General features: G+C 39.3%; 4 protein-coding genes and 1 pseudogene across 6 annotated transcripts; 2 read left to right on the top strand and 3 right to left on the bottom strand.

The window, feature by feature from the left end:
* Window positions 1-1,181: 1,181 nt before the first annotated feature.
* On the top strand, window positions 1,182-3,458 carry RPS9 (ribosomal protein S9). Of its 2 annotated transcripts, XM_048094160.2 has the most exons (3): window positions 1,182-1,615; window positions 2,077-2,365; window positions 3,123-3,458. In XM_048094160.2, exons 1-2 carry the CDS (start codon window positions 1,286-1,288, stop codon window positions 2,362-2,364), a joined length of 618 nt encoding a protein of 205 aa, XP_047950117.1. In that variant the 5' UTR covers window positions 1,182-1,285; the 3' UTR covers window position 2,365; window positions 3,123-3,458. The 2 variants fall into 2 exon arrangements, with proteins under 2 accessions (XP_047950117.1, XP_088913774.1); XM_089057648.1 differs by lacking the exon at window positions 3,123-3,458 and having other exon boundaries at window positions 1,183-1,615; window positions 2,077-2,639.
* A 725-nt stretch (window positions 3,459-4,183) lies between these two features.
* On the bottom strand, window positions 4,184-5,972 carry LOC125194738 (uncharacterized). Its single transcript, XM_048092969.2, has one exon. It carries the CDS (start codon window positions 5,957-5,959, stop codon window positions 4,184-4,186), a length of 1,776 nt encoding a protein of 591 aa, XP_047948926.2. The 5' UTR covers window positions 5,960-5,972.
* A 2,865-nt stretch (window positions 5,973-8,837) lies between these two features.
* On the bottom strand, window positions 8,838-10,996 carry LOC125194736 (uncharacterized). The gene has a single exon (XM_048092968.2). It carries the CDS (start codon window positions 10,911-10,913, stop codon window positions 9,030-9,032), a length of 1,884 nt encoding a protein of 627 aa, XP_047948925.2. The 5' UTR covers window positions 10,914-10,996; the 3' UTR covers window positions 8,838-9,029.
* Window positions 10,997-13,238: 2,242 nt separating this feature from the next.
* Window positions 13,239-15,204, bottom strand: LOC148927351 (uncharacterized). Its single transcript, XM_089069610.1, has one exon. It carries the CDS (start codon window positions 15,199-15,201, stop codon window positions 13,423-13,425), a length of 1,779 nt encoding a protein of 592 aa, XP_088925736.1. The 5' UTR covers window positions 15,202-15,204; the 3' UTR covers window positions 13,239-13,422.
* Window positions 15,205-20,087: 4,883 nt separating this feature from the next.
* LOC125197406 (uncharacterized) lies at window positions 20,088-23,540 on the top strand (annotated as a pseudogene). The gene is made up of 2 exons (XR_016128682.1): window positions 20,088-22,807; window positions 23,062-23,540. The product of XR_016128682.1 is annotated as an uncharacterized LOC125197406 (transcript).
* The last annotated feature ends 547 nt before the right edge of the window (window positions 23,541-24,087 follow it).

Below are 24,087 nucleotides of genomic sequence, written 5' to 3'. Positions count from 1 at the left end.
ACAAATACTAGTATTTAATTAAATTTCACCCTCTCTAAACGATTGATTATCTAATTAATTAAAAAATATGCATATCTAAGCACAAATTAGATTTTAGATTGATAAATAAAAGAATTTTTTTCAATGAAATTAGAAGTAAGTATAGGGAGGGATAGCTGGATATAGTGTATGAGTACCTATTTATAGCTTTTTATCATTTTTCCCTAGCTTATTTTAAAAATTCCTTTCATATCTCCATCTTCTACCTCCACACGTTTCTTTATCAGAGATCCAGATTCAAAGTTTCTGGGGCGGGGCTGGGGCGGTCACGGTGGGGTTGTAGGGTGCGGCCTGCCTATGCTGGTTCCTCCGTTGTTTTTGGTCAAAATTGGAACCACAAAAAAAATTCAATCGTAACCGTGTTAAGAGTTTACCCTGGTTCGATTATGGTTCATTAATTTATGGGTAAACGAACAAAAAACACTAAAGTTTGGTCAAATTCTTATTTACCCCATAATTTTAAAAAATGGCCAATTATATTATAATTTTGACAATTTTTTTAATTATCTCGTATCAAAAAATTTCAGCATGCCACATTTTTTAATCTATCAACATATACATGTAAAAATTAATAACATAATTTACTAAATGTATTAATGATGTTGTTTAAATAGTCGAATGTATTATTCGTATGATATTTTTAATTATTTTTCTAAATTTAAAAAATTAAAGACTGCGGGATATTTATTTCTTTCAAATTTTGATTAAAACGTAACGTATGTTGTTTCACATGCGAAATAGACAACACAATTCGATGACGTTGCCAATACTTAAGATCAGATCACACACTACCATTTGATAATAGTAAGATTTGAATTTTGAGCCCCAAAAGAAAATTAAATTTTAAACATATTCTCTTCACCACATGGATAAACAACATTTTTACTATCAATTTATTATTTTAGATTTTATTTATTACTTTTTGGAGTGATTTTATTTTTTGCACTTATTTTAAAAAAATAATTATAAATAATTATAAAATGAAAAAAAAAAAGTTAAAGAGAGGTATAAGTCGCATATTTGGGCCCGGACGCCTAAAATAACTGTACTAGAATTTAACTGATGAGTATATTTGAGCATAGTAAATCTGGGACTAGTCGATGATGGGCCGAGTTAGAATATGTAGAGTAATGTGTAGAGTTGAGGGCGTGTTGGTCAATTCATCCCCGTTATCCACAACGCTCAACTCCACCCTCATATCCATAGCAGCGAAAGCAATCCTCTCAGCTCTGAATCAGTAACGGCCATGGCAATGGCGACCTCTATCTCCGCTATCACCTCATCCTTATCTTCGCTATCCTTTTCCTCCCAAATATCGCACACTTCTCTTCCGCCAAAGTCTATCTCCTTGAAATTTTCCGCCCCCAAATTCCCCACCTTCATCGTTGCCTCCTCCGCTGCCGTCGCTGAACCCGGAGTGGAGAAGCAGGATTTGGAGAAGCTGGTGAAATCGAGGCTTCCTGGTGGATTCGCCGCTCAGACTATCATCGGCACCGGCCGCAGGAAGAGCGCTATTGCTAGGGTTGTTCTGCAGGAAGGCACCGGCAAAATCATCATCAATTATCGCGACGCTCAGGTGATTAAAACACCAATTTTTAACTTTAATTCAATCAATTTTGATGAATTTCATATTTTTTCCGTTTACCCATATAGTTAATGCAATGTGTTCCGAAATGTGGTTACCAATTGTACTTCAGAGAAAGAAAAGAACTATCATCCAAAAATTAGGTTAATATTGATGATTTAGGGGATAGCAACTCCTATTATAACATGTTCTGTTAGTGGTGTATTAGTATATTTCTTACTCTTAACAATGGAAGAACTGCATCAGTGGTGTGTTAAATATACATATCAGCATACATAATTCACAATGTTCATAGAAAAAACATGAGGTAAAGGTTGGTGTGTAGAATTGTAGATTGCTGAAAGCAGAGCAGACAACTTTCACATCTGCAGTAAGTGTGCTTTAAATGTCATTGTTGATGATTGATATTTCTTGCATAGCGCTGGCTGTAACGAATTAAATGATTTGTGCAGGAATACCTTCAAGGCAATCCTTTGTGGCTGCAGTATGTCAAGACTCCTCTGGTGACATTAGGATATGAGAGTAGCTACGATGTCTTTGTAAAAGCACATGGTGGCGGCCTATCCGGGCAGGCCCAAGCCATATGTCTTGGCGTTGCTCGAGCCTTGCTCAAGGTCAGCGACAGCCATAGATCGCCTCTGAAGCAGGAAGGCCTCCTCACCCGGGACTCCAGAGTAGTTGAGAGGAAGAAGCCTGGGCTAAGGAAAGCTAGAAAGCGCCCACAGTTCTCAAAGCGTTAAGGTCAGGAACATCTTGCACATTCAATATCCACTCTGTTTGTGATGTTATTGCACTATATGTGTGGAGATATTTTCACCTGCGTAATATTGTTTGAAGAATATTTAAGGGTTGGAAGCCAGAAATCTTGGTGTATATCAGCTTTTGTTTAGGTTGTTTTTGTTTCAGTATGCTCGATTCAAGTTCTTGATCATCATTTCTTGTTGCTCTTGATGTGTATCTTCAGCTGTATGAAATGCAAGTTATTTCGGTTGAATAACATTAATTTTTATTGCCATGATATAGCTCAAAGATGCTGCAATTTCTAAGATAGTCTACTTTCTGATGTTATAAAGAGGATATTTTCGGGAATCCAATTCATAAGCAATTATTGCCAAGATTTGTTAGTTTTTTGATCGAACTTATTGAAAGTGTATCTGGTTTGATTAGAATGGATGTGTTAGTGATGCTTTTGTGCACACAAAAGGCTACACCAAATGTTTAACTGTTGGAAAAGACTAGATAGTGAAAATTATCTAATGTTTGATTGTCTTGACAGTACTATCTCAAGGCCCGAGAAAATGTATAAAGCCCGCCTAGGCCGGCATGCTAACTCAAAATCTGGGAAAACACTAACCCACCAATTTTGGTGGGTTTGTGAACTGTTGCATTATGATAGCCAATTTTACCCCTTTTTCTTCTCTCTCTCTCACACCTTCTCTCCACACGCCTCTCTCTCTCTCTCTCCTCTTTCACAAACTTCTTTTTTTGCATCATCTAGGAGGCGCTGGCCATCGGACTGTGTTCGGCTACCTTCTCCGGCGTCGTGTGGAGTTTAGTGACTCCGGGGACTGTGTTCGGCTACCTTCTCCGGCGTCGTGTGGAGTTCAGTGACTCCGGGACCGTTCCTCCCAACGGCCGCGCGTCGGACCTTCTCCCCTGATGGATTTATTGTTCTAAGCCTCTTCTTGTTGATATTCATATCTAAGCTTCTTCGTTCTCCTGGTTCTTACTCAATTTCAGTTTATTTTTTGCTCAAAATAGGTCAAAGGGTGCTCTGCTCTAATTTACTGGAATTTTGGTAGAATTTTGGTAATAGTTCATTCCATTTTTGTGATGGTTGAATGTGTTCATCTTGCTCGAATTGAGACACTGATGATAGAGCTGAGCTTCTTCCCCAACTGGTGTTTTGTCTTAGAGCAAGAAAGTCACTGTTGATTTCTTCAATAATTAATTTAAAATTTGCTATTTAACACAAATTGATTCAGTTAATTTACAAAATTAGAGTACTTAAGGAATTAGCTAATTTTTGGATTAATTAGTGACCTAATTTACACAACCATTACGGCAGTTTTGAGATATGATATCTTAATATGCAATGATAATTAAAGACCAATTAAGTAATGAAGCATGATTTTCGATAAATTATAGTAGTAGTACAAAATATATTTACGAATGTTAACAAGGGTATCTTTGTCCTTTTTCATTCTATCTACACAACAATTAGAGGCTATCCTATCAATTAAACAACTAAAAAAAGACACTATCTTGACAGTATCTTACATTCGGCCCAAAAACATTATCTTATGTTAATGATCTTGTTATATTCTATCTACGAATCAAATGAGCGCTAAGTAAATAGAAAATCTCAATATACTAAGGAGAACATACCCCGTCCCCACCCCAAAAAAATAAAAATAAGAAAGCAAGTAAAGTTTTCGTTCATTGAAGCGTACTGATATGTAAAGTGGAGATCAACCAAACCCTAGTAGATTCTATCCTAAAGAGTGAAAACTAACTAGTGACCACTCACCAGACATTCAGCTCAAGCATGGGGCATGCTCAACAATCCACTGTTACAGCCAACACGTTCATGCTTGACATCGTCAAAGCGTCTTCGTCATGATTGATACACACCCGTCTTTGTCGTCGAACAATTCCAACAACTTCTTCTGTCTTTCCCAAAAGCATAAATGCTTCGCGCACACTCTCGTCTCTCTTTTCAATGCAACTCTGGTGACACATTTTGGTTATAGCATGTGGCAAATCGGTGAGACACGCTGCCAAAACATCTGCGATCATAACACATAATCTCTCCCACATTTCCTCACAGCTTTCCTCTTCACCATAGGACAATAATATGGTCTGACAAATTCTGTACATGGAGTTTGCAGCCACAACTCTTGCTGGGAAGTTTAGAGGATTTCCCATATTGGAATCTTGCGATCCATTCTTCCACTCCATGACGATCTCTTCAGCTTTATCGGAGAGCTCTTGCAAGACTTGCTTGCTGTTTCTACACCATAAAAAACCATTTCTGAGATCGATCTGTACCCACTTGGAGTAAACTAGCAGTTCCACCCAAGTAGAACTTGCAGCATTCCTAATGCTCTTAAGTTCTGCATTTGTGCCCAAAGTTTTTTCGACTGTTGTTGCAAGAGAAAGGCCTTCACTCACACTGCTCAACAACTGCTTGCATTGATGCTGGGAGATTTTGGGAAGGGCAAGGGCAATGCTTGTGAGAGTGACAACTTGTAGAGTCCAACAATCATGAGCTAACTCTAAGGTTGTAATTTGGCTAGTATTTGAGCTATCAGATTTGCTTAGAAGATTTATTAGGTTGGAGGGCTTCTTCTCTCTACCTATCTTAATCATGCCATCAGCCTCGCGGCACATGCTTCTCACCAAGCTTGTCGGCAGCTCCACCTCGCCATCTAGTAACAGAACATAACTGCTTAGGTAGCTCAGATCCATGTCGTCACAACCCGATGATGTACCATGATGCCTTCTCGCAAACTTGTTGATGTGAGAGCAGCACAACACAAGTGGAGCCAACATGAAGCCAGAAAAGAAGATGAGGGTTTTGCTTGCAAGAACAATAAACCTCTGAACTCCAATGCAGAAAGTTAGCACACACCATTTTGCATTGAAAAGACATTTGCCCCATCTGTTTGGCTCAAGTTGTATGCCTGCGGAGCTGTTTCTGCAGTCGTTGAGCGTCTGAATCCAGTAACTTTCAATCATCCAAGTGTTTGTTGATGAGCAACGAAACACAAGGGCGACTAACCATCTCAACATAGCCAGAATCACTGCTATCCCCACTCCATGGGACTGAACTGCTACAATCCTTTTGGTGTAAACTCCATAGGGCGTCTTACCCGGCGCATTCGCGCTTGTCCCGTCAAGAACATGAACCACAGTATATATGATGCCAAAAAATGAGGTGATCATTGATGAAGCTGCGCAAACACAAGAACGCGCTATCACAAACTGAGGGCAGCTGCTCTCTGCCATCACCCAGTATTTCATCATCTGTCTTCTCTGATCAGCCATCTTGAAGCCCTCCACCAGTTCCTCCTCCTTCTCCAAAGCTTCTCTGTGCTTCTCTTCGTACTTTTGTTTCAGACTCTTCTTCATCGCTGACACGCTAAGCGCCAGGCAAACTAGCATCGCAAGAGAAACTAACATCGCAACAGAAGGGATCATTGCTCGTGATAGGAAACGTTGTACCTCTATGGTATGAATGGCGATATTAGCCGTGATGGTGACCACGAGAAGGGCTAGGCCGACGCAACTTGTGAGAAGATCTTTGTCGTCCATGGATCCCAAAGAAGGCATCACAATGTTGAGAGCTGTGAACATGAAGAGCAAGCTTGTGAACTTTGCAGATGTATCTGTCTCGGAGTTGGTCATGACGGTGTTGATATCCATGGGCAGCTTCATTGCCACGGCTAGTAGAGTCAAAGAAGCGCCATTGAGAGAGGCGTATTTGCAGGGAAACCATAGCTTCTTGCGCCGGAAGCTGTTGAAAGCGTCGACTGCCATTGCAAGGATGCACAGTGCAGAAGCCGCGGCGATGTATAAGCCCACCCATGGCATCGCTGCATCGAGCTGCTTCTGCACTGTGGTGTCGGAATCAGAATCCATCAAGAAACTAATGAGTTGAATCAAATATTTGTGTTTGACAATTTATTTTCAAACGTTATATATCTATGTATAGAGAACATATTTTGCTCTTGGGAAAGACTTAAATATGTGTACAGATGATTTTTGGCTAACGGTTTTTTCTTTAAAAGAAGTGTCATTAATATGAAGTTTGAACATTGCATTTTAATACTCAAATAGATAATCGGTGGTCAAGTGTTGGACTGAAAATTTGCCCATTTCAATAAGTCCTATTCAACTACATTTGTGACGGAAACTATAAAAGAGATGGTTTTAATTGGTTTGAGGAGACAAATATAAAAAATTTGAGGACGTTAAAGATGGCAATGGGTAGCTAGTTTTTTTTATATGTAAAAAACATACCACATTATTGACTAAATTGGGCAATTATACTTTTGATTCGTTCAACTAAGGTCTCACTTTTTTTTTCTTGCATGAGTTGAGTTTCCAACTTTGTTTAATTTTATTTTAATTCGTTCAATAAAGGTCTCAAGTTTTGTTTCTTGCTTATCCAACATTATTTTATTTCTATATATCTACCACAGAATAAGAGTATACAAGTAACTCTTTTATTATCTTATTTAAGTTACATAAGTGTTATTATTTTAATATATTATTCCAATTTAATTATCGGCAACAATAGAAGATAGTGAAATTAAATTATAATTTATTTTAAAAAAATAGTATTTAAATATTTTCATTATAGTTATTTTTTCATTATATCTAATCCCATGAATTTTATTGAAGTATTATGGATTCATCACTTGAGCAAGAGATAAAATAGTTTCTATTTGGAGTACCATGACAAAACGCTGTATGGGATAAAATAATCATACTCCATTCTCTTGTGAGATACTTCTCTATCAAGTACTACTACTACTACTACTACTACTACTACTACAACTACAACTACAGTAGAACTATACGAGAGATACGCTATCGGAATCATGATCTATCACCAGCCACAGGAATAGCGCTATTGCAGGATGGCACCGGCAAAATCATCATCAACTATCGCGACGCCCAGGTGATTAAAGCGCTCAATTTTTACCTTAATCATATCAATTTTGATGAATTCCTTCATCCGTATAGTTTATAATGCAATCAGTTTCCAATTGTGCTCCAACAAAAGAACTACTATCATCCAAAATTAGGTTAATATTTTCTACAATTGATGATTGTTAAATTTCTAATATCTTGTCCCACATCGGCTTGGTGATGATCCTATCTCTTCTATATAAGTATGGATAACCCTCCCCCTCATACTATGGATAACCCTCCCCCCTTATGAGCCCTTTTAAGGGGTGAGTGGCCCATTTCTAATAATGATTTAGGGGATAGCAACTCCTATTATAACAAGTTCTGTTGGTGGTCGTATATGTCCAGCAAGTACTCATTTGCTTTTAGAGGCGGAACGTCTCTTATCAAAAAAAAAAAAAAAAAAAAGTTCTGTTGGTGGTGTATCAGTATATTTCTTACTCTTTACAATGTAAGAACTGCACCAGGGGGTATATTGAGTACATATTAGCATACACAATTCACAATGTTGGTAGAAAAACATGAGGTTGGTGTGTAGATTGCTGAAAACAGAGCAGGCAACTTTCACATCTTGTATAGCTCTGGCTTAAACGAATTTAATGATGATTTGTGCAGGAATACCTTCAAGGCAACCCTTTGTGGCTGCAGTATGTCAAGACTCCTCTGGTGACATTAGTCGCTACGATGTCTTTGTAAAAGCACATGGTGGCGGCCTATCTGGGCAGGCCCAAGCCATATGTCTTGACGTTGCTCGGGCCTTGCTCAAGGTCTGCGACAGCCATAAATCGCCTCTGAAGCAGGAAGGTCTCCTCACCTGGGACTCCAGAGTAGTTGAGAGGAAGAAGCCTGGGCTAAGGAAGCTAGAAAGCGCCCACAGTTCTCAAAGCATTAAGGTCAGGAACATCTTGCACACTCGATATCCACTCTGTTTGTGATGTTATTGCACTATATGTGTGGAGATATTTTCACCTGCGTAATATTGTTTGAAGAATATTTGAGAGTTGGAAGCCTGAAATCTTGGTGTGTATCAGCTTTGTTCTTTCCTACACAAGTATTCAGGTTATGCTCAATTCGAGTTCTTCATCTTCCTTTCTTGTTGCTCTTGATGTGTGTCTTCAAATGTATGAAATGCAAGTTATTTCGGTTAAACTACATTATTTTTTTGTTGTCATGGTATATAGCTCAAAGACACTGCAATTTCCAAGATAGTCTACTTTCTGATGTTATAAAGAGGATCTTCTAGGGATCCAATTTATAAGCGATTATTGCCAACATTTGTTATTTTTTAATAGGAATGGAAGTGTAACTGATGCTTTTGTGCACACAAAAGGTTACACCAAATGTATACTATTACTACAATATTTTATTGTTTGTTTTGGTGGGTAAGTAAATAGAATAGTAATTAGAGAATTACAATATACTAAGGCATTCTCTAGGGAGAACAGCCACCCACCCAAAAAAAAGCAATCAAGGGGACCAACTAAGTGTTAGAATTTACAAATGTTAGGTAATTTCATTTCATATTAGTAGAGATCAATCAAACCCTAGATAGATTCCATCCTAAAACAATCAAACAACTAGAGATCACCCACTAGGCAATTAAGTTGATTTTTTTACTTCACATTTTCTACGTGGACAATTCACATTGCAAATATCTCACAATCCTTATTCTAGATGGCACATTTGGCTCGAGCATGAGGCATGCTCAACAATCTACACTTACAACCAAGTCATTCATACTTGACATCGTCAAGCCTTCATTGTCATGATCTATACATAACCGTTTCTGTCGTCGTCGAACAATTCCGAGAACTTCTTCCGTCTTTCCCAAAAGCAGAAATGCTTCGCGTACGGTCTTGTCTTTCTTTTCAATGCAACTCTGGTGACACATTTTGGTTATAGCATGTGGCAAATTGGTGAGACACGCAGAAAAAACATCTGCGATCATAACGCATAATCTCTCCCACATTTCCTCACAGCTTTCCTCTTCACCATAGGACAACAAAATGGTTTGACAAATTCTGTACATGGAGTTTGCAGCCACAGCTCTTGCTGGGAAGTTTAGAGGATTTCCCATATTGGAATCTTGTGATTGACTCTTCCACTCCATGACGATCTCTTCAGCTTTATCGGAGAGCTCTTGCAAGACTTGCTTACTGTTTCTGCACCATAGAAATCCATTTCTTAGATCGATCTCAACCCACTTGAAGTAAACTAGCAGTTCCACCCAAGTAGCACTTGTAGATTTCCTAATGCTTTTAGGTTTAGCATTAGTATCCAAAGTTTTTTCGACTACTTTTGCAAGAGGAAGGCCTTCGCTCACACTGCTCAACAACTGCTTGCGTTGATGCTGGGAGATGTTGGGAAGGGCAAGGGCAATGCTTGTGAGAGTGACAACTTGTAGAGTCCAACAATCATGAGCTAAAACTAAGGTTGTAATTTGGCTAGTATTTGAGCTATCAAATTTTTCAAGAAGATTTATGAGGTTGGAAGGCTTCTTCTCTCTACCTATCTGAATCATGCTGTCAGCCTCTCGGCACATGCTTCTCACGAACCTTGTCGGAAGCTCCACCTCGCCATCTAGTAACAGAACATAACTGCTTAGGTAGTTCAGATCCATGTCATCATCACCCGGTGATGTACCATGATGGCGTCTCGCAAACTTGTTGATGTGAGAGAAGCAAAACACAAATGGAGCCACCATGAATCTCGAAAAGAAGATGAGGGATTTGCTTGTAAGTACAATAAAGCTCTGAACTCCAATGCAGAGAGTTAGCACACACCATTTTGCATCAAGAAGACATTTGCCCCATCTGTTTGGCCCAATTTTGATGCCTGCAGAGCTGTTTCTGCACTCGCTGAGCGTCTGAATCCAGTAGCTTTCAATCATCCACGTGTTGGTTGACGAGCAACGAAACCTAACGGTGACGAACCATCTCAACATAGCCAGAATCACGGCTATCCCCACCCCATAGAACTGAATCTCTATAATCCTTTTGGTGTAAACTCCATAGGGCGACTTTCCTGGCACATACTTGACTATCCCATGAATTACATGTACAAAAGTATACAGGATCACGAAAAAGAAGGTGATCATAGATGAAGCTGCGCAAACACTAGAACGCGCTATCACAAACTGAGGGCAGCTGCTCTCTGCCATCACCCAGTATTTCATCATCTGTCTTCTCTGATCAGCCATGTTGAAGCCCTCCACCAGTTCCTCCTCCTTCTCCAAAGCTTCTCTGTGCTTCTCTTCGTACTTCAGTTTCAGACTCCTCTTCATCGCTGACACGCTAAGCGCCAGGCAAACTAGCATCGCAAGAGAAACTAACATCACAACAGAAGGGATCATTGTTTGTGATAGGAAACGTTGCACCTCAATGGCATGAATGGAAACATTAGCCGTGATGGTGACCACGAGAAGGGCTAGGCCAACGCAATTTGTGAGCAGCTCTTTGTCGTTCATGGATCCCAGAGAAGGCATCAGAGTGTTAAGAGCTGTTGACATGAAGAGCAAGCTGGTGAACTTTGCAGCTGCGTCTGTGACAGTGTTGACCATGACGGTGTTGAGATCCATGGGCAACTTCATTGCCACGGCTAATAGAGTCAAAGAAGCAGCGTTAAGAGAGGTGTATTTGCAGGGAAACCATAGCTTCTTGCGCCGGAAGCTGTTGAAAGCGTCGGCCACCATTGCAAGGATGCACACCGTAGAAGCTGCGGCGATGTATAAGCCAACCCATGGCATCGCTGCATCTAGCTGCTTCTGCACTTTGCTATCGGAATCATGATCCATCAAGAAACCAATGAGTTGAATGAAAATATTTGTGTTTTACAATTTATTTTCAAACGTTAAATGCTGATTTTAGGCTAACGGTTTTCTTTCAAAGAAGCATGTTATCATTTTGAAGTACGAACGTTGCATTTTAATACTCGAATTGATAATTGGTGGTCAAGTTTTGGACTGAAAATTTACCAATTTCAATGAATCCAATTTAATTACGTGTGGAAACCTGTAAAAGAGATGGTTTTAATTGGTTTGAGGAGACAAATATAAAAAAATTAAAGGACGTTAAAGATGGCAGTGGGTAGCTAGTCTTTTTTATGTATATAAAAAGATTACCAGATTATTGACTAAATTAGGCTACTATACTTTTGATTCGTTCAACTATGGCTTCGGACTTGTGATTCGTTCAACTAAGGTCTCAAGTTTGTTTCTTGCATGACTTCAGTCTCCATCTTCGTTTTAAATTAGGCTAATATCTTAAATAAGTTTTGATTATTGACTAAATTAGGCTATATCTTAAGACTTAAATAGTCGTATCCACCACAGCCCAATGAAGTGTATAAAAGTAATTCTAGTAAAATCTTATTTAAATTACATTAATATTTATTATTCTCTTTGTTCCGCAATAAAAGCCTTAATTTGCTATTTTTATCATCTCATAATAAAAGTCTTATTTCACTTTTATGATAAATAATAAGTAGTGTCCGTAATTTCAACAACGTATTCTATTACTAGTATAAAACTAATTCACTGGTTTAAAATTTCGTATTTTATACGTTTTCATTGTATTTGGTAATCTCACGGAGATTCAGGAGAACATAATCATCTCGCTTTCGAGATAAGCAGGACAGAATAATCATATCACCGGCACCGGCACCGGCCACGGCCACAGGAAGAGCGCTATTGCTAGGGTTGTTATGCAGGAAGGCACCGGCAAAATCATCGCGACGCCCAGCGGCCTAGGTGATTAAAACGCTCAACTTTGATGAATTCGTTTAGCCATGTGGAGTAATTAATAATGCAATGCTATTCGAAATACGGTTACCTATTGTGCTCCAGAAACAAAACAAAGAATTATCATCCAAAAATTAGGTTAATATTTGATGATTTAGGGGATAGCAACTCCTATAGTAAGTTCTGTTGGTGGTGCATCAGTATATTGCTTACTCTTTAACAATGGAAGAACTGCATCAGTGTTCACAACTCACAAAGGTGTTTTATATATATATATATATTAGCATGCATAATTCACAATGTACATAGAAAAACATGAGATTGGTGGTAGCAGAGCAGGCAACTTTCACAATTCTGCAGTCAGTGTGCTTTAAATGCCAATGTTGATGATCAATATCTCTTGCATAGCACCGGCTGAAACGAATTGAATAATGATTTGTTCAGGAATACCTTCAAGGCAACCCTTTGTGTCTGGTGACATTAGGGTATTAGAGTAGCTACGATGTCTTTGTAAAAGCACATGGTGGCGGCCTATCTGGGCAGGCCCAAGCCATATGTCTTGACGTTGCTCGGGCCTTGCTCAAGGTCAGCGACAGCCATAGATCGCCTCTGAAGCAGGAAGGCCTCCTCACCCGGGCCTCCTCAAAATCTTGGTGTAAGCTTTGTTCTTTTCTACACAAGTTTTTTTTTTTTGGTTGTTTTTTTTCAGTATGAGTTCTTGATCATCACTTCTTGTTGCTTTTGATGTCTGTATGAAATGCATGTTATTTCGGTTGAACAACATTAATTTTTGTTTTCATGGTACTGCAATTTCTAAGATGGTCTACTCTCTAATGTTATAAAGAGGATATGATTAGGATTCAATTCATAAGTAATTATTGCCAACATTTGTTGGTATTTTTTAATCAACTTATTGAAAGTGTATCTGGTTTGATAAGAATGGATGTGTAACTGATGCTTTTGTGCACACAAAAGGCTATCCTAAATGTATAACTAGTACGGAGTACAATATTTTATTGTTTTGCTTCGGTGGGTACATAAATTGAGAATTACAATATACTCGAGGCATTTTCTCTAGGGAGAACCACCCCCCTCCGCAAAGCAAGCTAGGGGACCAACAAAGTGTTAAATTTTACAAATGTTACGAAAAGTTTCATTTATTGAAGCGTACATAATACGTAAAGTGGAGATCAATAAAACCGTAGTGAGATTCTATCCTAAAACTAACTAGTGATCACTCGCTAGGCATTTAAGTTGATCTCTTTTTACCTCACATTTATTATGTGGACAATTCACATGTGAATACCTCAATACGCCATTTCATTTTGGATGGCACTGTCGGCTCGAGTATGTGGCATGCTCAACACTCTACAGTTACAGCCAAGTCATTCATGCTTGACAGCGTCAAAGCTTCTTCGTCATGATCTATACATAGCCGTCTCTGTTGTCGAACAATTCCAACAACTTCTTCTGACTTCCCCAAAAGCAGAAACGCTTCGCGCACTTTCTCGTCTGTCTTTTCAATGCAAGTCTGGTGACACATTTTGGTTATAGCATGTGGGAAATTGGTGAGACACTCCGAAAAAACATCTGCAATCATAACATATAATCTCTCCCACATTTCCTCACACCTTTCCTCTTTACCAGATGACATCAAAATGGTTTCACAAATTCTGTACATTGAGTTTGCAGCCACAGCTCTTGCTTGGCAATTTAGAGTGTTTCCCATGTTGTAATCTTGCACTTCTTCACTCTTCAACTCCATCAAAATCTCTTCGGCTTTATGGGAGAGCTCTTGCAACACTTGCTCCCACTTTCGGCACCGCTGAAATCCACTTGTGATATCGATCTTTGCCCACCTCGAGTAAACTAGCAGCTCCACCCATGTAGCACTTGCAGCATTCCTAATGCTCTTATGTTTTGCATTTGTGTCGAATGCTTTTTCAACTATCTTTGCAAGAGAAAGGCCTTCGCTCACACTGCTCAACAACTGCTTGCGTTGATGCTGGGAGATGTTGGGAAGGGCGAGTGCAATGCTTGTGAGAGTGACTACTTGTAGAGTCCAACAATCATGAGCTAAAACAGAGGTGGTAATTTGGCTAGTGTTAGAGCTATCAGATTTGTGTAGAAGATTTATAAGGTTGGAGGGCTTCTTCTCTCTACCTATCTGAACCATGCCTTCAGCCTCGCGGCACATGCTTCTCACCAAGCTTGTCGGCAGCTCCACCTCGCCATCTAGTAACAGAACATAACTGCTTAGGTAGTTCAGATCCATGTCACCACCACCCGATGATGTATCATGATGCCTTCTCACAAACTTGTCGATGTGAGAGCAGCACAGTACAAATGGAGCCACCATGAAGCCAGAAAAGAAGATGAGCATTTTGCTTGCAAGAACAATAAAACACTGAACCCCAATGCAGAAAGTTAGCACACTCCATTTTGCATCAAGAACACATTTGCCCCATCTGTTTGGCCCAATTTTGATGCCTGCAGAACTGTTTCTACAGTCCTTGAGCGTCTGAATCCAGTAGCTTTCGATCATCCACGTGTTTCTTGATGAGCAACGAAACATGACGGCGACAAACCATCTCAACATAGCCAGAATTACTGCTATCCCCACCCCATATGACTGAATATCTACAATCTTTTTGGTGTAAACTCCATAGGGTGTCTTACCAGGCACATGCTTGATTATCCCACGAATTACATAAAACAAAGTATACGTGATCACGAAAAAGAAGGTAATCATAGATGAAGCTGCGCAAACACAAGAACGTGCTATCACAAACTGAGGGCAGCTGCTCTCAGCCATCACCCAGTATTTCATCATCTGTCTTTTCTGATCATCCATCTTGAAGTTCTCCACCAATTCTTCTTCCTTCTCCAAAGCCTCTCTGTGCTTCTCTTCGTACTTCAGTTTCAAACTCCTCTTCATTGCTGACACGCTAAGCGCCAGGCAAACTAGCATCGCAAGAGAAACTAACATCACAGCAGAAAGGATAATTGCTAGTGATAGGAAACGTTGCACCTCAATGGTATGAATGGCAACATTAGCCGTGATGGTGACCACGAGAAGGGCTAGGCCAACGCCATTTGTGAGAACCTCTTTCTCGTTCATGGACCCCAGAGAAGGCATCAGAGTGTTGAGAGCGGTTGACATGAAGAGCAAGCTGGTGTACTTTGCAGCTGCATCTGTGATGGAGTTGATCATGACGGTGTTGAGATCCATGGGCAGCTTCATTGCCACGGCTAATAGAGTCAAAGAAGCGGCGTTGAGAGAGGTGTATTTGCAGGGGAACCATAGCTTCTTGCGCCGGAAGCTGTTGAAAGCGTCGGCCACCATTGCAAGGATGCACACTATAGAAGCTGCCGCGATGTATAAGCCAACCCATGGCATCGCTGCATCGAGCTGCTTTTGCACTGTGGTGTCGGAATCAGAATCCATCAAGAAACAAATGTTGCTCGTATAGTTGAATGAAAATATTTGTGTTTGGCAATTTAATTCCAACTTTATACATCTATATATAAATCTTGTGATAAGTCCTTTTCATGAGTAAAAGAAATAAAGACTTGGAAATGTTCAAACGAACAACAACAATTTTGAATTTCTGGAAACTGAACTGCAGAAAGTCTTCAATCTCAGACTCTGATAACTAAGTTGACATCTTTTGTGCACCAAAATTTAAATGTAGGTAGACCACCAGATTTAACAGATAATTTTGTACTTAATGTGAATATTGTGGAAAATGTTATGATTTAAATAGATGTTTGGAACCTATGGACCTTCTACAAAACAATGAAGACAACCCAAGACAATTTTCATCAAAGCAAAAATCTAATGGCTACACAAAACTATCCCCACAAGAACTAGAATTGCATACCTTAACATTTAATCTAAGCCCGGCAATAGATTGATATGCAACCACAAGGGATTTTGTATAATGAAGATGAAGGGGGTGCTCAAATTTGAGTCTTTGTTCTTACAATATCATTCAAAGCTGTCATGGAAAAACCCTAACATGTCTATTTATACTAGGAGTGAAAAAGGAGCAAAATAAAACAATTCTTGGTCAAAAAGTCACATCTCGGAAAAAACGCCCGACTGGGAGTTTTCCATGGCTCATTTCGCCCGCCTGCTCGCGCGAAGTCCCTGAACAAAAACTGATCTCTCGACAACACCGCCCGACTGAGCGTTTTCTGTTTTGGCAAAACGCCCGCCCACGCGTTTCTTTCTACATTGCGCGACTTTCTTAAAGTGGCTATAACTTACTTCCCTCGGACTCCGATTGGGGCGTGCAAGGTACTCAGCGAAGCCCTCTCGAAGAAGAAGACAATGGTGGTTGTAGAGTCTAATTTGGATGTCATCTTGATAAAAAGCTACTATTTGAATCCAACTCCAGTTCCATTTAGTTTCTTGTGATGTGTCTATCTCTTCTCGGACCCCAATCAATCCATGACCCTCGATATCGTTATATTCTATGATTTTGAACACCCGGATTCACATCACACTCCCTCTATCATAAGGTAGTTAAGTCGTATTCTTTTTCGAGCCATCCCAAGGTAGTTGAGTCGCTTTTTTTTTTTTTGCAAAAAAATTGTTTTTCTCTTTTCATTTTAATCTTTAAACATCAATTTTTTAAATCTTATGTCTGAAAAAATAACTCAACTAACTTGGGATAAAGAGAACACGTAGAATGATAAAATGTTTCTCTCCTTAGTGTTGGCATAGAGAGAGTACATAAAATGTTTCTCTCCTTAGTGTCAAAGTATGAAATTTGTTTTAAATTATGCTCGATCGACAATAATTTATCTGCAATTAAGATGAGTATGCTAAATTTATCAAAGTTGGGGATGATCCTAATAGTAACAAATAATAAAAGGAAGGCATCGTGTCTTCAAAATAAATAGCCAGGCAAAACGCAACTACTTTCAATACATGCATTTCATCAGTGTGTTCAAATTATTGGATAGAGAAATATTTTCTTACTCTTTGGAAAGACTTATAAATGCGTACACACTGATTTTTGGCTAACGGTCCTTTAAGTTGCTCTAAATTCAAAGCCACCTAATGAGGAGCAGGTAATGGGGTGCAGGCATATATAGTCAGAATTTATTTATTTTTAATTAATTTACATCTCATAGACACTTCAATTTGGTCCATCTCATATATATAGGTTACTTTTGTTTATAGTAACTTTTTTTTTTCCTAATGTCATTGGTCCATCAAGTATGATTTATATGTGAAGATGTCAAATAGATGTGCAGTGCAGTGTATGTTATCTCTATCTAACAGGTCCAGAGGATTCAATTAGTTCACAAAAGCTAGAAGATCGTGAATCTATCAGACATGGGTCGTTGGGTGCACTCTATTTCTTCAAAAACCTCAACTCACTATACTACAACTAGCAGAGAAGTAAATGATCGATCCCACGAGGACGGACGTGTTACGAAACTGCATTTGAGATGTTTTGATAAAGGGGGGTTGGCTGCTGCCACGCAATGTGTGGGTCGAGTACTAAAACTACTGGGTCTGAGAGACTTAAACTATTTTACTCTACCTACTGGGTCTAAGAAACGAGAACGTACGGAACATGAGAAACGAAATATTTGAAAGTTTTAAAACAACTGGAGTTAACGGACTAAGACAGACTTTCCTAATTTAGACAAACAAAAGCAAAGCAAACAGTGGGGACCAATTTCCTTAAACGACCAGGGTCTGAAAAAACTACAGAAAAGCAAAAGGACATGCAAAAAGTACTGAAAAAAGCATATATGATTCTAACTACCAACAAACTTCATCTTCTTCATGAATCAAACGAGAATATCAGAAAAAACAGAGCATTTAACACCATAAAAATAGAGTAAACTTCAGATCTAAACTTAAAACGAGAAATTAAAGCCGAAACTTAACAGATCTACGCTACTGGACCTAGCAGATGAAGAAACAGAAAGTAAATAGCCATAATCATGCAGAATGTAAACAACAAACACCAGATCTACCAAAATCCAACTCAAATCCACCACGATTCAACAGATCCAAACATCTCCATACGTAAATCCACAGCCTCCAACAACAAACCAACATATTTCAGCTCCAAACATCCAACAATCAACAATAACGAAAGCGAAAAGCAAGAAATAAACATCAACTCAGCGAGATCTAACAAAACCCAACATAAATTTCCATAATAACGAGAAATATGTTCGAATCCAGTAGATCAAAGTCAGAAACCAAAGTTACGAAACTTAAAACCAACAAGTACTTAAAACGAAAGCAAACTACACAAAGCAAGGTAACTATTGTTTCTTCGCCTTCACAAGGCGGTGTTACACGACAGCAAAATGACGAGAACCACGACGGCGTCCAGAAATCACCCCATCTCCAAGTGCGCAGCAAGTGAAATGAGTATTTGAAGTGTGAAAACAGGAATGGAACAAGGAGTCTCCAAATGTGAGCTAAGTGAGTGTGTGTAGAAGTGATATGTAGCTGCTCCTTCTTCCTTAAGGTTGAGCTCTTTATATAGGTGAGGCTTTGATCCCTAGGGCATCCTTTTTGTGATCTGACGCTTGTACCCTTGAATAAGATGCTTTAAATATCTGCTCTTTGCTCCTTTCTGCTCCTGTCGCCAACTTCTGATCCTCCGGGTCTGAACGACGACATTTGAATTTCACTTCAATTTCATTTCTTTTGCATCTTCCAGGTCAGGTAACAACAACTCCTTGGTCCGGCAGATTTATTACGCACATGAACTCAGAAATATAGATCAGCGCCCCAAATACACAGAATTTTAACCCAAAACCAATGCATGAAACGAGCCTTATCAATATGTTTAAAATTCCAAATATGTTGTGTCATGCTGTATTTTTGTTTTGATGATGTGTCTATCTGATCAGCTAGTGGGAGTGAGTCTTTGCTAGATTTAATGAGTTTAATTGAATTAGGGTTTGACTAAAGAGTGAGTCTCTACTCAAGTTAGTGTACATAAAGGGGATCGCGCACCATCTTTCGAGTTGGTTGGTCATGTGATCAAGAATGTGACCACGTTCTCGTTTCACATATGAGGTTATGTACGAGGAAAATGATGATGTTTGACTGCATAGTCACTTTTATGAGAAAAATGTTTTAGTGACTTGGCATTTTAAATTAAAAACCCCGGGCTTAGTAAAAAATGGCTGACATGATTTATTATGAAAATTATTTTCGTGTGTTCATTGAGTATATCAAGTACTCAGCTCTGCATATGTTTTAAAATGTACAGGTTGAGTTATGATAGCGTCGTGGGTGTTGAGCAAGGTCAATGAAGAAATATGTCTCATTTAGTATTCTGAATGTGTCGTGTCTTCATACATGACATCATTCGCTCTTGAACACTTCCGCTAAACAGTACTCCCTTCGTCCCACAAGAATATATACATCTAGTTGGGTACAAGCTTTAATGCACAATTGGTAAAATAAGAGAGAAATAGAAAGAAAAAGTACTTAAAATATTGTTAGTAGGAAATGTGTCTCACCTCAATAAAGAGAAAAGAGTTTTCAAAACTAAAAAGTGCATATTCTTGTTGATGGACTAAAAATAAAAGAGTGCATATTTTTATGGGACGCGTAGAGCATTTCTTTTGAGTTCATATATTGTTGAGAGACTGTTCTTTCGAGATGTTTATTGTTGAGATGATACTCTAATTCTCTCAAATTATTCTCATTTATTTTGAGCAATGGTCAAGTTTTTGTTTAACCCTCCTATAGTTATGATCAACCGTGCTTACTATCCTTAGAAAGTATGGTCGTGACAGCCGCTGCCGCCACCTGCCTTGCTTCGTGCTGGGAGCTGGGCATCATACATCAAACTTGGATGTTGGCAATTTGTCTTTAAAAATGGTTGTTGGTCTTGGTTTGTGACTAACTTAAATCTTTAGGATGTGTTCGCTTACCTATGTAGGGAATTTGAGAGTCACTAGTGCAGAGTTATAAATGCTACAACATATAAAAAAAATTATGTAGGGAATTTGGGAGTTACTAGTGCAGAGTTATAAATGCTTACATATAAAAAAATTCAATCCCCCTATCCGGGCATTTTTGATGAGATTTAAAATGTCTGAATAGCAATGGAGTCACAATGATACACCATGCTATTTCCTTGTTGCATAGTGCAAACTTCTCATGTACTTATGCGATTTGCAATCAGAGAGTAGTAAATTATGAATTTTAGTTCAGGATCTGAATTTCTCTTGCCGCCAAGTTCCATCTCCTATTCTCCTCGACAGACCTCCGTCTTCTCGCAGCAGCACTGGTAACATTCACTTGCTCCATTGTTATGTCCATTCTTACCATCGACGACATCTTTGATTTTCTCTATGGAGGCGTTGGAGGCATTCACTAAGCGGTTGTAGCCGACTGTGTTCTGTATTTCTAATTAGATTTTTTTTTTTGTATTGCAGTATTAAGTTTGACATAATCTCAATCAAAATTTCAGGCTGATCAATCTGTTTGTTCTTCATTGTTGGAGTTTGTTGACTTTTGATTAGGCTTTCCTGCTCTGATTTCAAGGTCTAGGTTAAAGAAAGACGTGGACTTATTGAACAATACAGAAAAAACAAAGACTTATGTTATGATTGTTGTTGATACATTTACAATACATGAGATTCTCTTCTACAAAAAAGAGCTTCTATTCTGTTGGTAACCTCTAAACTAGGAAGGAAGACATCTCACCTTGATAAGTAGTGTAAGCAATTACATAAGCACTAGTAGTTAAATAAGGAATTTTGACTATTCTGGTTGATGAGCTTTGTCTTCACTATTACTAGAAGAAAACTCATAGGGATGGGCTTACCGTCCCAAAGTATAAGGTAGGCTTGCAGAGTTCCAACTTCCAATTCTTCAAACTTCAGCATTCACCACCATATACTATTTTAATAGTCAAATATGTTGGCTAACACATAGTATGGACTGTCTTTATAGTCTTTGATAAAATAAAACCAACCACTTGGGTCATGGGTGCATTTTCATTAACTAATGAATGACAAGGAACTTCTGGCGAATGCCGCCGGCCTATCTATTCTCGTGATTACCATCACGGTTAATATGGTCATTCAAGTCATCGAGCTGCAACGTTCCATAGTACATGTAGTGATCCTTTGTGCTGTGATGTTAGTTTCTCTTGGGATGCTAGTCTCCCAGGCAGTTAGCGTGTCGGAGGAGGAGGCTGAAACGGCTTTATCAAGAGAGGCATGGGGAGTTGGTGCTGCAGGGTTTCGAGATGGAGGATCAGAGAAGAGAGATGATGAAATATTGGGTGATGGCAGAGAGCAACTGCCCTCAGTTTGTGGTAGCACGTTCTTGTGTTTGCGTGGCTTCGTCTGTGATCACCTCGTTTTTTTACATCATTGATACTTTGGTTCATGTTCTTGATGGGACAAGCACGAATGAGCCAGGTAAGTCACCCTATGGAGTTTACACCAAGAGGATTCTAGATATTCAGTCCATCGGGCTGGGGATGGCTGCAATTCTGGCTACGTTCAGATGGTGCACTGTTGTGTTTAGCTGCTCACACTCCGACACTTGGATGGTTGAAACCTACTGGATTCAGATGCTTAACGACTGCAGAAACAGCTCCGCGTGCATCAAAATTTGGCCAAACAGATGGGGCAAATGTCTTCTTGATGCAAAATGGTGTGTGCTAACTCTCTGCATTGGAGTTCAGAGCTTTATTGTACTTGCAAGCAAAGCCCTCATCTTCTTTTCGAGATTCATGGTGGCTCCATTTGTGTTTTGCTTCTCTCACATCAACAAGTTAGCGAGACGCCATCATGATACATCACGGGGTGGTGATGACATGGATCTGAACTACCTAAGCAGCTATGTTCTGTTACTAAATGGCGAGGTGGAGCTTCCGACAAGGTTTGTGAGAAGCATGTGCCAAGAGACTGGCGGCATGATTCAGATAGGTAGAGAGAAGAAGCCCTCCAACCTTATAAATCTTCTACAAAAATCTGATAGCTCAAATACTAGCCAAATTACAACCTTAGTTTTAGCTCATGATTGTTGGACTCTACAAGTGGTCACTCTCACAAGCATTGCACTCGCCCTTCCCAACATCTCCCAGCATCAACGCAAGCAGTTGTTGAGCAGTGTGAGCGAAGGCCTTTCTCTTGCAAAGATAGTCGAAAAAGCATTGGACACAATTGCAAAACTTAAGAGCATTAGGAATGCTGCAAGTGCTACATGGGTGGAGCTGCTAGTTTACTCCAGGTGGGCAAAGATTGATCTCAGAAGTGGATTTCAACGGTGCCGAAACTGGGAGCAAGTGTTGCAAGAGCTCTCCCATAAAGCCGAAGAGATTTTGATGAAGTTGAAGAGTGAAGAAGTGCAAGATTCCAACATGGGAAACACTCTAAAATGCCAAGCAAGAGATGTGGCTGCAAACTCAATGTACAGAATTTGTGAAACCATTTTGCTGTCATCTGGTAAAGTGGTAAAGAGGAAAGGTGTGAGGAAATGTGGGAGAGATTATGTGTGATGATTGCAGATGTTCTGGCAGCGTGTCTCACCAATCTTCCACATGCTATAATCAAAATGTGTCACCAGAGTTGCATTGAGAAGCGAGACAAGACAGTGCGGGAAGCGTTTCTGCTTTTGGGAAAGACGGAAGAAGTTGTTAGAATTGTTCGACGACAGAAACAGCCATGTGTAGATCATGACAACGAATCTATACTTGTGGATTGTTGAGCTCTTACTTGAAGTTAATGTAAGATGATTTTTGTTTATTTTTTTCAAGGTAAGGGAGTGAAAGAAGATGAACAGAGTCAAATTACTCAGACAACCTTGATTAAGCACCATGAAATTGCATATTTCTACAGCACATATTGCAAACAAAACATTTACTGCAAAATTGCAAATAAATATATTTGAATTTGGTTGCCGAAAACTATCTAACTTTATAGTGTATAAGGTAGTTCTAATAATGACTTGGCTGAAACGAATTGAATAATATTTGTGCAGGAATACCTTCAAAGCAACCCTTTGTGGTTGCAGTATGTCAAGACTCCTCTGGTGGCATTAGGATATGAGAGTAGCTAACGATGTCTTTATAAAAGCACATGGTGGCAGCCTATCTCTGGGCAGGCCAAGCCATCTGTCTTGGAGTTGCTCGGGCCTTGCTCAAGGTCAGTGACAGCCATAGATCGCCTCTGAAGCAGGAAGGCCTACCCACCCGGGACTCTGGAGTATTTGAGAGAAAGATGCCTGGGCTAAAGAAAGCTAGAAAGCGCCCACAGTTCTCAAAGCGATAAGGTCAGGAACATACTTGCACACTCCATATACACTCTGTTTATGATGTTTATGCACTATATGTGTGGATATATTTTTTCCTATTTTTTGGAATATTTGAGGGCTCAAAGCTTGAATTCTTGGTGTGTATCAGCTTGGTTCCTTCCTACACAAGTTTCTGTTTAGGTTGTTATGTTTCAGTATTATTGATTTGAGTTCTTGATCATCACATCTTGTTGCTCTTAATGTGTTTCTTCAACTGTATGAGATGCAAGTTATTTCTGTTGAACAACATTTATTTTTGTTGTCATGGAATAATTCAAAGCTACTGCAATTTCTAAGATATATTCTTGAGAATCCAATTCATAAGCAATTAGCCCTCTAAATCATGCCATCAGCCTCTCGGCACAACAGGTTGCACCAAATGTATAAATATTAGTACTACAGTATTTCATTGTTTTGTTTTGGTCGGGTAAGTAAATAAAATAAGTAAACAGAAAATTATAATATACTAAGAGGCATTATCTGTGGAGAACACCTCCTAAACCAAGCAAGGGGACGAACAAAGCGGTAGGTTTTATGAAGGCTAGGTATGGTTTCCTTGAAGTGTACCTGTGAAGTGGAGAACCAAACTTAAATGAGTGGTTCATCCTAAAACGAATTGGTGATCACTCACTAGGTATTAACTTGATCTGTTTTTGAGGTGGGACAATTTACATGTGAATGTCTCACACACCGTACAACGTGTATGTCCTTCGT

Source organism: Salvia hispanica, chromosome 4 (assembly GCF_029641045.1).
Source record: "Salvia hispanica isolate PSC_SH4W2 chromosome 4, Shi_PSC_v1, whole genome shotgun sequence".
In the NCBI taxonomy this organism is placed as follows: Eukaryota; Viridiplantae; Streptophyta; class Magnoliopsida; order Lamiales; family Lamiaceae; genus Salvia; species Salvia hispanica.
The sequence above is the reverse complement of the archived record's forward strand: the minus strand, read 5'-3'. Positions and strand labels throughout refer to the sequence as shown.